General features: G+C 44.1%; 1 protein-coding gene across 1 annotated transcript in view; it reads right to left on the bottom strand.

Annotated features, from left to right (window-relative positions):
* LOC126252164 (uncharacterized) overlaps nt 1-12,496 on the bottom strand; it is a 193,808-nt gene that overhangs the window by 92,846 nt on the left and 88,466 nt on the right. The window contains exon 2 of the mRNA XM_049953032.1: nt 315-458. Coding sequence (XP_049808989.1) covers nt 315-458 — 144 coding nt within the window. The remainder of the gene's footprint in view (nt 1-314; nt 459-12,496) is intronic.

Below are 12,496 nucleotides of genomic sequence, written 5' to 3'. Positions count from 1 at the left end.
TGTCTTCGTGCTTTCGAAAACTTATCTTGGCCAGAAAGGCCGGCGGATACTTCCCCAACTGAGAACTTTCGGAGCATTGTGGGCAGGGTCCTCTAAAAAGCTGGAGATTTTGACGATCTAACGCACTAATTGGACAGTATTTGGCACAATATCCGTCAGGAGGACATCCAGCTGCGGCATCGATCAATGCCAAGACGAATACATTTCCGACCCCATTCTGATCATTCCACCGTGGTGCGTGATTTTTTTACCGTCGAGTGTATTTTGACATAAGAGTGAGTGGATAGTGATCAAGAACGCCTCTGTCAGGTTACCTGCTCGCTGTCGTGCGTGCAGTTGAAGAGCGGCGCGTGGTCCGAGGTGTTGTGCACCATGTTGTCGCACGTGAAGAAGCCCGCCTCCGGGTCCCAGGACACCACCCCCCGCCACGGCACCGCGGCCAGCACCACCAGCAGCACCTGCAACACAATTTATTTAATGCAGCTATTAAAATAGCACTGTAAAAGTGTGCCCTGACAACGCTGGGTCGCGCAACGAAGCAACTGTGGTACAGGAAAAGCGGTCACAGACCGTGAATGACACTAATGGACTATGTCCTACACTAAGGTGCCGTCAGTAAGAAATGCCAAATCCAAAAGCAAAAATACCCACTCACAGAAAGTTTTACGCCGAACACAGGCGGCACCAGAAAATACTATATCTATGCCGCGCGGGATTAGCCGAGCGGTCAAGGCGCTGCAGTCACGGACGGTGCGGCTAGCCCCGGCGGAGGTTCGAGTCCTCCTTCAGACATGGGTGTGTGTGTTTGTCCTAAGGATAATTTAGGTTAAGTAGTGTGTAAGCTTAGGGACTGATGACCTTAGCAGTTAAGTCCCATAAGATTTCACACACATTTGAACATTTTTTTACTAAATCTATGAGTGCCACTGAGGCCAGAACAACCTTTTCTTGTGAGAAGAGAAACTGACAAGAATTTACTTTGAGGCCAACCCTGTCTTTCGGTTGTGAGTCCACACCTCTCCCCGCTCATCTCGTACCGACCCCTGCCTTCCTTGTGGAGGAAAAAGGATTCCGTCAGTAGCCGGCTGGTGACGTCTGTTACCAATCCTCATCTACTGCTACTTCAGTAGTTTCAAACTTTTTAAGGACATTATTGGTCTATGATCTGCACCCTGATCAGTGTAAGCAATTACTCATTAGGCATTTCAACAGCTCCCAAAAACACTCTTACTTTATTTTCGTATATTCCGTTTGAACAGTTAACATGAACAGTGTACGAAATATGAGATGTTTATTTCTGTGTTTTACACACAAGGGCCAAAGAAACTGGTATAGGCATGCGAATTCAAATACAGAGACATGTAAACAGGCAGAATACGGTGAGGTGGTCGGTAACGCGTATATAAGACAACTAGTGTCTGGCGCAGTTGTTAGATCGGTTACTGCTGCTGCAATGTCAGGATATCAGCATTCAAGTGAGTTTAGATGTGGTGCTATAGTCGGCGCACGAGCGATGTGACACAGCTGGGATTTTCCTGTACGATCATTTCACGACTATACCATGAATACCAGGAATCCGGAAAAACGTCAAATTTACGACATCACTGCTGCCGGGAAAAGATCCTGCAAGAACGGAACCAACGACGACTGAAGAGAACAATTCAACGTGACAGAAGTGCAACACTTCAGCAAATTGCTGCAGATTTTAGTGCTGGGCCATCGAGAAGTGTCGTTGCCTGGTCAGCGAGTCTCGTTTCGAACTGTACTAAGCGGATAAACGTGTACGGGTATGGAGACAACCTCATGAATTCATGGGCCCTCCATGTCAGCAGGGGACTGTTCAAGCTGGTCGACGATCTGTAATGGTGTGAGGCGTGTCCAGTTGGAGTGATATGGGACCCCTGATACGTCTAGATACGGCTCTGACAGGTGATACGTACATAAGCATCCTACCTGATCACCTGCATCCATTCATGTGTATTCCGACGGACTTGGGGGCAATTACAGCAGGACAATACGACACACCATTCGTCAGGAATTGCTACAGAGTGGCTCCAGGAAGACTATTCTGAGTTTAAGCGCTTCCGCTGGCCACCAAACTCCGCAGATGAAAATGATTGGCATATCTAGGATGCCTTGCAACGTGCTCTTCAGAAGAGATCTCCACCCGCTCTTACTCTTACGGATTTTCGACAGCCCTGCGGGATTCGTGGTGTTAATCCCCTCCAGCACTACTTCAGCCATTAGTCGAGTCCATGCTACGTCGTGCTGCGGCACTTCTTGCAAGCTGGGCCGCTGCACGGTATTAGGCAAGTATACCAGTTTCATTGGCTGTTCAGTGTGTTTTGGCAGATGATCCCCATCGGCTATAATGCTATCATACTTGTAAGAATTTACTTCCCAGTTTGTTTCATTTTCGACTATTACGCTTCAACTGTCAGAAAACAACTGCCTTAGAATTCATTTGCTAATATAACCTCGAAAGCTTTTATTTTTGTTACACGCTTTATGGCTTAGGCATGGCTCTTCAGACAGTTGGCTTTCTCTTTCGCTGGTGCCATACAGGAAGTCAACATACGAGTGTGAGCTCTCGCAGTGCAAGTACAGGATGTATAATGGTTTTCGACCGGTAAGTCCAGCATAGCTTGTGGTAACGCCGCACACTGCCGCTGTGTAGCAGCCAGAAAAGGCCCGTGATGCCAATTCAGGGACGTAATCGTCACGTACAGTAGCGCAAGCATGCTCAGTTGGACGTGAGTATTCGGAGCGCGATGGCTACTCTGGAGCGTCATAATCTCATATGATAGACTTGATCATCCTTCCCACGGAACCTATTCTCAGAGAAGCACATAAAACGGGCCACATTCCAGTAGAGGTAAAGGTGGACAAATGGGCCCCTACTTTGTTTTTTTTATATAACACCTTTTATTTTTAGTATAGTCACCTGAAATTAACATAAAGCATTTCTCTAGTATGTCCTGCAAATAGTTACGACATGTTTTGGTTCAACTTTTTAATAGTTAAAACAAAATTTTATTTTTCCTGATAGTCTGCAGTTTGTTGCGTCAAGAATTTGTGCTGGTAATATGGGCCCCGAGGTAGTTTGAAATAAAAAGAAACAAAAATTTGAAAAAATAATTTTCTTTAATTTTTGTGTATAATGAAAGAAAGATTCACTCTGAACATTGTTAATTAGTCTACTGGTGGGATGATTTTCACAGCCTACGCCTAGTCTATTCACAAAAGTCACACACATAAGCATCAAGTGATCCTGTTTCAGCTGCAGATAATGCACCAACTTGCCTTTTTCCCCTCAGGCCGATGACACGAGAAATTTTTCTTTGAACGACACTAAGACCTGACTCGTCTGCCGGCTGGGGTGGTCGAGCGGTGCTAGGCGCTACATTCTGGAACCGCGCGACCGCTACGGTCGCAGATTCGAATCCTGCCTCGAGCATGGATGTGTGTGATGTCCTTAGGTTAGTTAGGTTCAAGTAGTTCTAAGTCCTAGGGGACTGATGACCTCAGCAGTTAAGTCCCATAGTGCTCAGAGCCATTTTTTTGATTCGTCTACATTAAAAACTCTGTCTGCAGGATATTTATAGTTACTGAACGCAGCTTCAAGTAAACTGAAGAAATTGTCAACAGCTTATTTATTAAACTCATTAGCACGTAAAATCGAAGTTGCGGATGGCTTCAAAATAGACACAATATTTTTGTGCCCTGACATAAAATGGTCAAACCAAGTTCGACCAGAAACTTCGCCCTTTACAAATGGATGAGGGATTTTATTTCTTGTGCAAAGCTGGTAGGCCATGCGCCTGACATCATTTCTGGTAAGGCTGTAGAATTTGGATTCCATAATGAGAAGATATTTAACCAGGTCGTCCTCAAGTCCCTGTGGTAAAACCGGTGGACGGCCCAGTTTAATATTAACTATTTCTTCGACCGGTTTATCGATTCGTGAAAGCCTTTGGAGCGTAGAACGAGGGATAGAGTACACTTTAACCGCTTTTTTCAACCCAATTTTTTTCTCTTTAATAGCTACAATAGCATTTGACATATTTTATTTGTCCCACGATTGCCGTTTCGATTTTTTTGGTGGTACAAGATGTCTTCAAGGCATCTGAAACATAAAGAGTAGCAATATTTGTAAATGGTCCCATAAAATCTGATAGATTTTACGGGGCTCATAATACCAGCAGCAAAAGGGGCCCATATATCCACCCTCGACATCTTGGGAAAAACGATTTTGCCTACGGTTAGTTTGGTTCGCAACCGACGTTAATTAATGTAAAACGGCATCCCAACAACAAGCCAAATACGTACCTTACCTTAGTTTTAGTAATAACATGTTAGAAATTTGAGTTTTATTCAAATAAACACTAACCTTTCAAACTTTTGATGACAGCGAAAAAATTCACAGTTCAACTACTCACAAACCATGACAGCTACTACGTCTGCACACTCTACAGTGAAGTTTGGCAACTAGTTCTAGTAGTTCATGTGCTCTCCTCTAGAATTCATGGCCTGTACTTCCAAATATGTAGGGAGCCCATAATACCAGCAGGGGCCCATTTTTCCACCTTTGCCTCTATATTTTTCCTCAATGAAACAGTTTTGGAAGAAAACGTTTGGTATTTCGACCTTCTGTCATATTCCGTTTCGTTGCCAAGGCTCATAATATGTGGACAGATGGCCTCGATCCGTTCACTGATTTAACGTAAGGGCAAATACAGGGTGAGGCGCGTAAATCCGGGCAAATAAAACTTTTTTAAAAGCAAGTTTACTAGAAAAAATACAAATGAAAATCATTTTAGATATAGGTAGTGGCATCTTTCAAGGGTAACATTACTCTATGTAGCCCCCTTCAGCCGCAATGACCGTCTCCAATATTGTCCTGAAGCGATCGCACTCACTCTTTAAAACAGCGCCGTCCGTATTCGCGAATGCCGCTTCGATAGCGGTGCGTAGAGATGCGAAATTAGTGTCCTGTCTTTTTGGTAACTCTTTCGACTACGCTCGAGAGGGTTCAAGTCCAGAACTCCTTTGACCAGATCATGTCAACGTTATTCGAGAGGCAGTTTTGGAGTAAATGGCTCGTACGAGCCGGTGCACCGTCCTGTTGTGAGATATACTGTCTCCTCTGAGGTCACGGTTTCACGACATTCCTCAAAACTTGCAGAGAAACTTATTTTGTGACAGTTTGTCCCTTTTTAAAAAGAAAGTGGAGGTATGTCGTCACCCACACTAGATACAACACCTCGGACGTGGACGCCAGACTTCTCCGAAGCACACAATGTCGTAAACAGTTGATCTTGGGTACTCCAAGAATCGAACTATTTCGATGGGAAAACTCTCAGCGCGAAGGCTTTCGATAATCACTGCTCTTCGGCTATATTCCGCACTTGCCCGTAATATCTCGACCATTTTGCGATTCTGATCGTTTTCTAGATGCCTATGGCTTTCAAGAACTCCAATCGCAACCTCCGGCGGATCTACGATATGGAGGGAAACTTAAATCGAAATCTGTCGGGATTTAAGCTCAACACCCCGTATTTTCAGGGTTTTCTGCCATTAGACAGAATATTACATTAGAATTCGATGAACGCATCACGCGTGTCTCTCCTGGCGCTGATTTTGGATCGGTTCAGCTTTTATACGTCTGTGAAGTCTTGGTCACTTTCAGATTTTCGGTGAAGTTCTCTTTGCTTTCTGACTTGGCTGTCGAACCACGGCGGGTCTTCCCCATACCTGTTCTTCAATACTTTCTTCACTGATGCTCGATGCTTTCGGTCCTTGCAATGAATTTTTCATATTGACCGCACAGGCAAATTCAAATCTATTTTTTGTCTTTGTTTACATTCCTATCTTTTTTTAAATTCGAGGTCACACGTCCTGTGAATACACGTTATGTGTCTTTAGCGCAGTGGTTTCCATTGCCTTTTGCGTCCTCATGACACTGATCATTGCTGATTCTTCCGCCTTTACGGGCAGTTTTCCACCCCAAGGACAAGAGTGTCCTGAACCTCTGTCGGCTTGTCTGCCCTCTTGACAACGATGTTGGTATAATTGGAGCGACTTCTTAAGGCGAAAGTCTTCGGCCACCAAAATTGATTATTGATTATTAATCACAATTTAAGCGGTGGCAGGTTTCGAACTCAGGACCAAAGCAGTTTTGATTACTAATCAGATACGCTTTCCTAAACCACAGGTGCGAAGTACGTGAGAACCAGAAGTAAAACAATTAAGCAGCACCTCTGCGTCTCCTGACGCGACCACTCAACTGCTGCTGCAGTTAAGAGGAGGAGAGCAAAACCCTGTGCCAGCATATAGCTAACGACTCTGGAATAGCAACAAGGTGAGCACTGATCTTATCTGATGGGCGGAGCTCCATGGAAGGGGTCACATTCCCTCAGCCCACGAGGCACTACACCCAAGTTCTGAATTTGATCCTAGTCATTGCTATACAGTCTGGTGATTAATAACTGAACACCAACAACCACGCTTCCGTTAATAATAATGAGCGTATGGCATTGGTGGCCGGGAGACCCCTCGCGGGGCGGTTCGATCGCCGCTCCACAAGTTCTTTAACGCCACTACGGCGACTTGCGAATGAATGAGGATGAAATGATGATGAAAGACACACAGCACCCAGTCATCTCGAGGCAGAGAAAATCCCTGACCCGCTGGGAATCGAACCCGGGACCCCGTGCGCGGGAAACGAGAACGCTACCGCAAGACCACGAGCCGCGGACCCTCTTTCCGTTGCTGGCCAAATAGTAGCTGTGAGGATCTCACTATCAGGTCAGGTAGGTGTGTCTAATTCATTTACTTCTCACAAGGGAACCTCCCCATCGCACCCCCCTCAGATTTAGTTATAAGTTGGCACAGTCGATAGGCCTTGAAAAACTGAACACAGATCAATCGAGAAAACAGGAAGAAGTTGTGTGGAACGATGAAAAAAATAAGCAAAATATACAAACTGAGTAGTCCATGCGCAAGATATGCAACATCACAGCAAATTGTAAGCTCATAAGCGCCGTGGTCCCGTGGGTAGCGTGAGCAACTGCGGTATGAGAGGTCTTTGGTTCAAGTCTTCCTTTGAGTGAAAAATTTTTCTTTCTTTATTTTCGCAAAGTTATGATCTGTCTGTTCATTCATTGACGCCTCTGTTCACTGTAATAAGTTTAGTGTCTGTGTTTTGCGACCGCACCGCAAAACCGTGCGATTAGTAGACGAAAGGACGTGCCTCTCCAATCGGAACCGAAAACATTTGATCGCAAGGTCATAGGTCAACCGATTCCTCCACGGGAAAACACGTCTGATATATTCTATACGACACTGGTGACGGCATGTGCGTCACATGACAGGAATATGTTGTCGATCCACCTAACTTGTACACTTGGCGAATGGGTAAAAAGATTCTTCTACCTTGCCTGATTTAGGTTTTCTTGTGTATTTGATAATCACTCCCAAAAAAGTTATGAAACATAAGAGTTTGTCACATAAACTGCAACAAATGAATGCAACAGTTTCACAGTCGCACAGTTTTCCCTGTGTTCTGTCAAAACATGTTTTTAACGTTTTAAAATTTTTCCGTGCGTAGACCGTCAAATCCTGCATATGTCCAAGCAAATCTGAACATGTCCTGGAATTTTGGAGAGCGAAGTTGATTATGTGTGAGTGCCTGAACTTTGATAATTGTCTGAAAATAAAAAATTAAACTTCTCGCTCGAGGGAGGATTTGAACCAAGGACCTCTCATACCACAGTTGCTCACGCTAACCACGGGACCACGGCGCTCCTGAGCTCACAATCTCCTGTTATGTTGCATATCTTGCGCATGGACTACTCTGTATATTTTGCTTATTTTTTTCATAGTTCCACACAACTTCTTCCTGTTTTCTTGATTGATGTATGTTCAGTTTTTCAAGGCCTATCCACTGTGCCAACTCATAACTAAATCTGAGGGGGGTGCGATGGGGAGGTTCCTTTGTCAGTTTGTATATTTTGTTTATTTTTTTCATAATTCCACACAACTTCTTCCTGTTTTCTCGATTGATCTGTGTTCAGTTTTTCAAGGCCTATCCACTGTGCCCACTTATAACTAAATCTGAGGGGGGTGCGATGGGGAGGTTCCCTTGTCAGTATGTATACGTACAACTGCATACAATACACGCCTAAACTTGTTTTGCAGCTCATATGAGCGCTAAATTTATTAATTACACAGAAAGAAACATGCTTATCGTGATGTTTCTCTGTAATCAACTCTCAATGTACGAGGTTAGTGCAAAAAATTGCGGAACGTACGTGATTTCATGCCAATGATTTGTTGCAGTCAAATGCGGTTGGCATCCCTGCACACGTCTGTGTTTAATGTGTAACTGCTGGAAGTTTCAATGTTGCATGTCTGCTAATTATTGTTAAGTACGGTACTGAGTAGAACGTTGTGTCGCACAGTTTGCGGATTTCCAGATGGAAACGCATCTGCATTAAATTTTGCATGAACCTCAAGGAAACCTTTACAGAGACACACGAAAAGATGCAGGAAGCCTACGGTGATGAGTGCTTAAGCTGTACTCGGTGTTACGAATGGTTCTCACGGTTTAAAAATGGCCGAACGGAAGTTAGGAATGACGCTCGTTCAGAACGCCCTTCGACGTCTACCGACGACCCTCGTGTGAGGGATGTCAACGAAACTGTGCGTGCTAATCAAAGACAGACTGTCCAAGAGATTGCAGCAGAATATAACATTTCAGTTGGATCGTGTTATAAATCCTGACGCGGCATCTTGGAATGCATCGTGTTGCTGCGAAGCTCGTCCACGGCTCATGAGTGAAGACCAGAAAGACATTCGCTGCGCAATTGTGAAGAGCTTTTGGATCGGAGACGTTCCTTAAAAGAGTCATAACTGGTGACGGGACCGAAGTTGAAACCCCGTTGAAAGGACGAAGGTTTGCAACGATAGACTAGATAAAAGGAAATTCGGAGACGGCGCTTTGAGCGATCCAGTGAGAGGCGTACCAAGACTGCTTCCGGAAGGTGAAACGGCATTGGGGGCGGTGTATCAATTGTGGAGGTGAGTATTTCGGAGGAGACCATGCACTATAATTAAAAGGTAAGCATGGAAAAATGTTACGGACAAAATTCTGGAATTTTTTGCACAGACCTCGTATATTCCCGGTTGAGACGAGACTAATGATCATATTTTAAACGACTAGCCAGATAAAGGCACGAAACTCATTTAAAACTATTCTTATACAGGATGGTCTACAAAGCCTGTAAGGATGTTAGAGGGGTGGCTGTGCTGAGAAATAATTGTTAAGAAAAAAAATTCGATTCTTTACGCTGTTTCAGAGCTATGCAACACTGAAGTTTGCCAATTAAGTCGTCGCGCGTGCAAATGCAAGCACTTGTACGCTGTAAAACGCGGTAAAATATTGAAATGAGCATATGGCATCATTGGCCGGGAGGCCCCTATACGGGGAAGTACGGCCGCCAAGTGCAAGTCTTATTTCAGTAGACGCCACAATGGGCGATTTGCGAGCCGGGATGAGGATGAAATGATGAAAGCGGAGAAAATCCCCAACGCTGTCGGGAATCGAAACCGGGCCCGTTTGCATGGGAAGCTAGCACGTTGTCACCCAGCTAAGCGGGCGAAGTCTAAAACGCAGTGGTGCACAGACATCTACGAGCCCGTGAGTTGCCACTTGCTAAAATGCTCATCACCAGTTAAATTGGTCTTTTTCGGAAGTGATAAATTTAATCTAGGTGAGCGAAAACTGCATTTGTTCGGTTTGGGGAAACCAAACGTTTGGCTACCTGTCTCTGGCAGGTGGCTTGAATTTGTGCGTGCGACGGCCTGATTGGCTAACTTCTAGGCTGCATCACTTGGAAACCGCGCAGCATATCGAACTGTTTCTTAACAATTGTTTCTGAGCGCAATCTCTGCCGCAAAAAGCTTGCAAACTTTTCAGACTGTTCTCAATCATCCTCTACAACGGCTGATATATTTCCCGTAATATTCTCTTCAGTTGGTTCGTTTTTAAATATTTGTACGACGATTCTCTGGAAGACGCAAGCAAGCGATGAATATATACTTCTCGACGTAAATAACTATATGATACACACGTCCTGTTCGACATTGCAGAAGTTAAAGCAGAGGCAATGTTAAATGATAACGATCTGTGCGCCAGAAAGCAGTAGACCATACATGAACTGTTTTCATAGATTTATAACTGTCGTATCACAACTCCAAAAGCCCTGGGTTTGAAACTCGAGTGATAATAGGTTCCTCTTCTGACCTGGCCGATCTTCAGTATGAAATATGTTGAAAGTCCGCTACGACTTGGGCTGCTAAGATAAACAATACTGTCCGTCATTAGTAATAGGGTGAACCGTTTTGTAGATTCACATGTGCACACCATACATGATTCCGAACTTTCAGTAGTCGATTACTACCTGTATTTTACTTTAGATTAGGAATCTAGATATATTACATGCTAGCGTTGATTGCTGGCGAATTATTACAACATTTCAGAAAAACACTTCATAACAGAATTCAGGACAAATTAAGGCTGCTGACGGGACGATATGACCCACACCGAAGAGATGAAAGAGAGAAACAGAAATGTCGACCAGCAACATGGGACAAACACGGTAAGATGAGCACGCTAGCCTGTAATGGACGCTGAAAAGGCCAAGGACGGACCCGTTGCGTCATGGAGAAGTCGCTTGACGACCAGTAACTACTCCGATGTTGCTACAAAGTCAGGCAGCAAGCGATAAAAAGGAAACAAGTAAAGAGCTGCAGCATGGCAGCATCATTTAGCCACGTACTGTGTAACATTCTGCGTGGTGTCTGTTTGTTCTAAGTCGTGTCTCTCTACCACTTTCGCGCAACGACGCTCTGAGCGTGTTTTGTTTTAAGGGAATTGACTAGTTTGGACCTAGGACCTGTTGCTGGTAAGGAGACGCCAAACCACACATGACATGTAGAGTTCAGAGGCGTTCAGTGAGACTAGCGATGATATAATCAAATACTTAATGATTTCAGCGTCAGCTCCACTGCACTCCCTGTAAAAGAATCTTAACACTAACTAAATTTAGTGGAAGCGGTTCAAGGCTTTCCTATTTTTAGTTAGCTGCTAAAATAACGTCGAAAGGCAGTTTAGTTTACCATTGGAATTTTTATTCTACTCACAAAACATTGTTTATAAATTGCGCTATTGATGAAAGGAAATATTTTAATACAGGATGACAAAAACCAACTACGTTCAACAAAAATGTGAACGAATATTCCCTGAATGGGTTTCCAACTTCTACAATGAATTAAAGGATGACCTATGCCATATCACATCTATAATCTAGGTTTAAATTAAGTTTCATACAAGAGAAAACTATCAAAAATGGTCTACAGTGACCCTCAATTATCTTTAATTACTTATTTAACTTGTCGTAAATTACAGTGGCTGATGTGGCTTCTCAATAATTATATAACAGAAAAATCATCGCGTTTCAGATTTTAGCTTCAAGTAGCAAATGAGAATGCCATGAGCTTTAATTAACGATCGACACGAGTATTACGCAAAAAAGGGGATGTAACAGATGAGACCTCTGCAGTTCTGAGTGCAGCCTTATGCGCTCAAAAATGCGGCATCCCGTGCGTTCATTACCTTGTCGGTGGTTAGTCAGCGTCAGCGGGGGCGGGTGGCGCAGCTCCACACACCTCGCCATCTCGGTAGCAACTCTCAAACTTCTCTTTAATACAATTTACTGAAGTGGGTTTAAGAAAAAGATATCTAGCTGTGTTTTCAACTGATCATTCAGGGTCTCAATGTTAACTTTAAGCTCCAGCTACAAAAATTCTGTCTATCCAATGAGAAACGTTATACTTTTCGTGGTAGGGCAATGTTTTTAACAACGTAACAGAGACGCGAAAAAGTCTCGCGCTAAAACTTGCAGCTGGTGTGGCCCTTTTAGTGTTATCGTAAGATCTATACTGTTCTTCTGGAGGGGCTCTATTTTTTTAACATGGGCTGGGGGAGGGGGGTGGTCTTCGCGGTCGCCCGGCGACGTGGGTGTCCGTTCCTTATCGTAGGGCCTTCTAGATTAACGGTTCTGCTCTCGGCTTCTGTTCTCGTTTATCCCCTCGGAACTGCGTCTGTCTCACGGCGGGAAGGTATGACATGCGTTTAGGCGTTCTTGTGTTAGTCTGTGGTATTCCATTTGCTCACTCGTTGATCGTATTACTTTGGTTAATTTAATGTCAGGATTTATTCGGAGTTATGTGACATACTGCCGGATTTGCTATCATGTCAGGGTTTTCATGGAAGGTGTTGGATTTGCCTGACACCTTACAACTGTAAGGCAAGTGAGTAGAGATGCAGTTTATTACTATTGACGTCTGGCATAAATAATAGCTATATTCTGGAAAACAATTTGGCCAGGAGCGAGTAGCAGTCAGTTCATTCATTCCGCGAATCAAGAATCTC

This window comes from Schistocerca nitens, chromosome 4, assembly GCF_023898315.1.
Source record: "Schistocerca nitens isolate TAMUIC-IGC-003100 chromosome 4, iqSchNite1.1, whole genome shotgun sequence".
Classification (NCBI taxonomy): domain Eukaryota; kingdom Metazoa; phylum Arthropoda; class Insecta; order Orthoptera; family Acrididae; genus Schistocerca; species Schistocerca nitens.
This window is presented reverse-complemented; position numbering and strand designations above follow the sequence as displayed.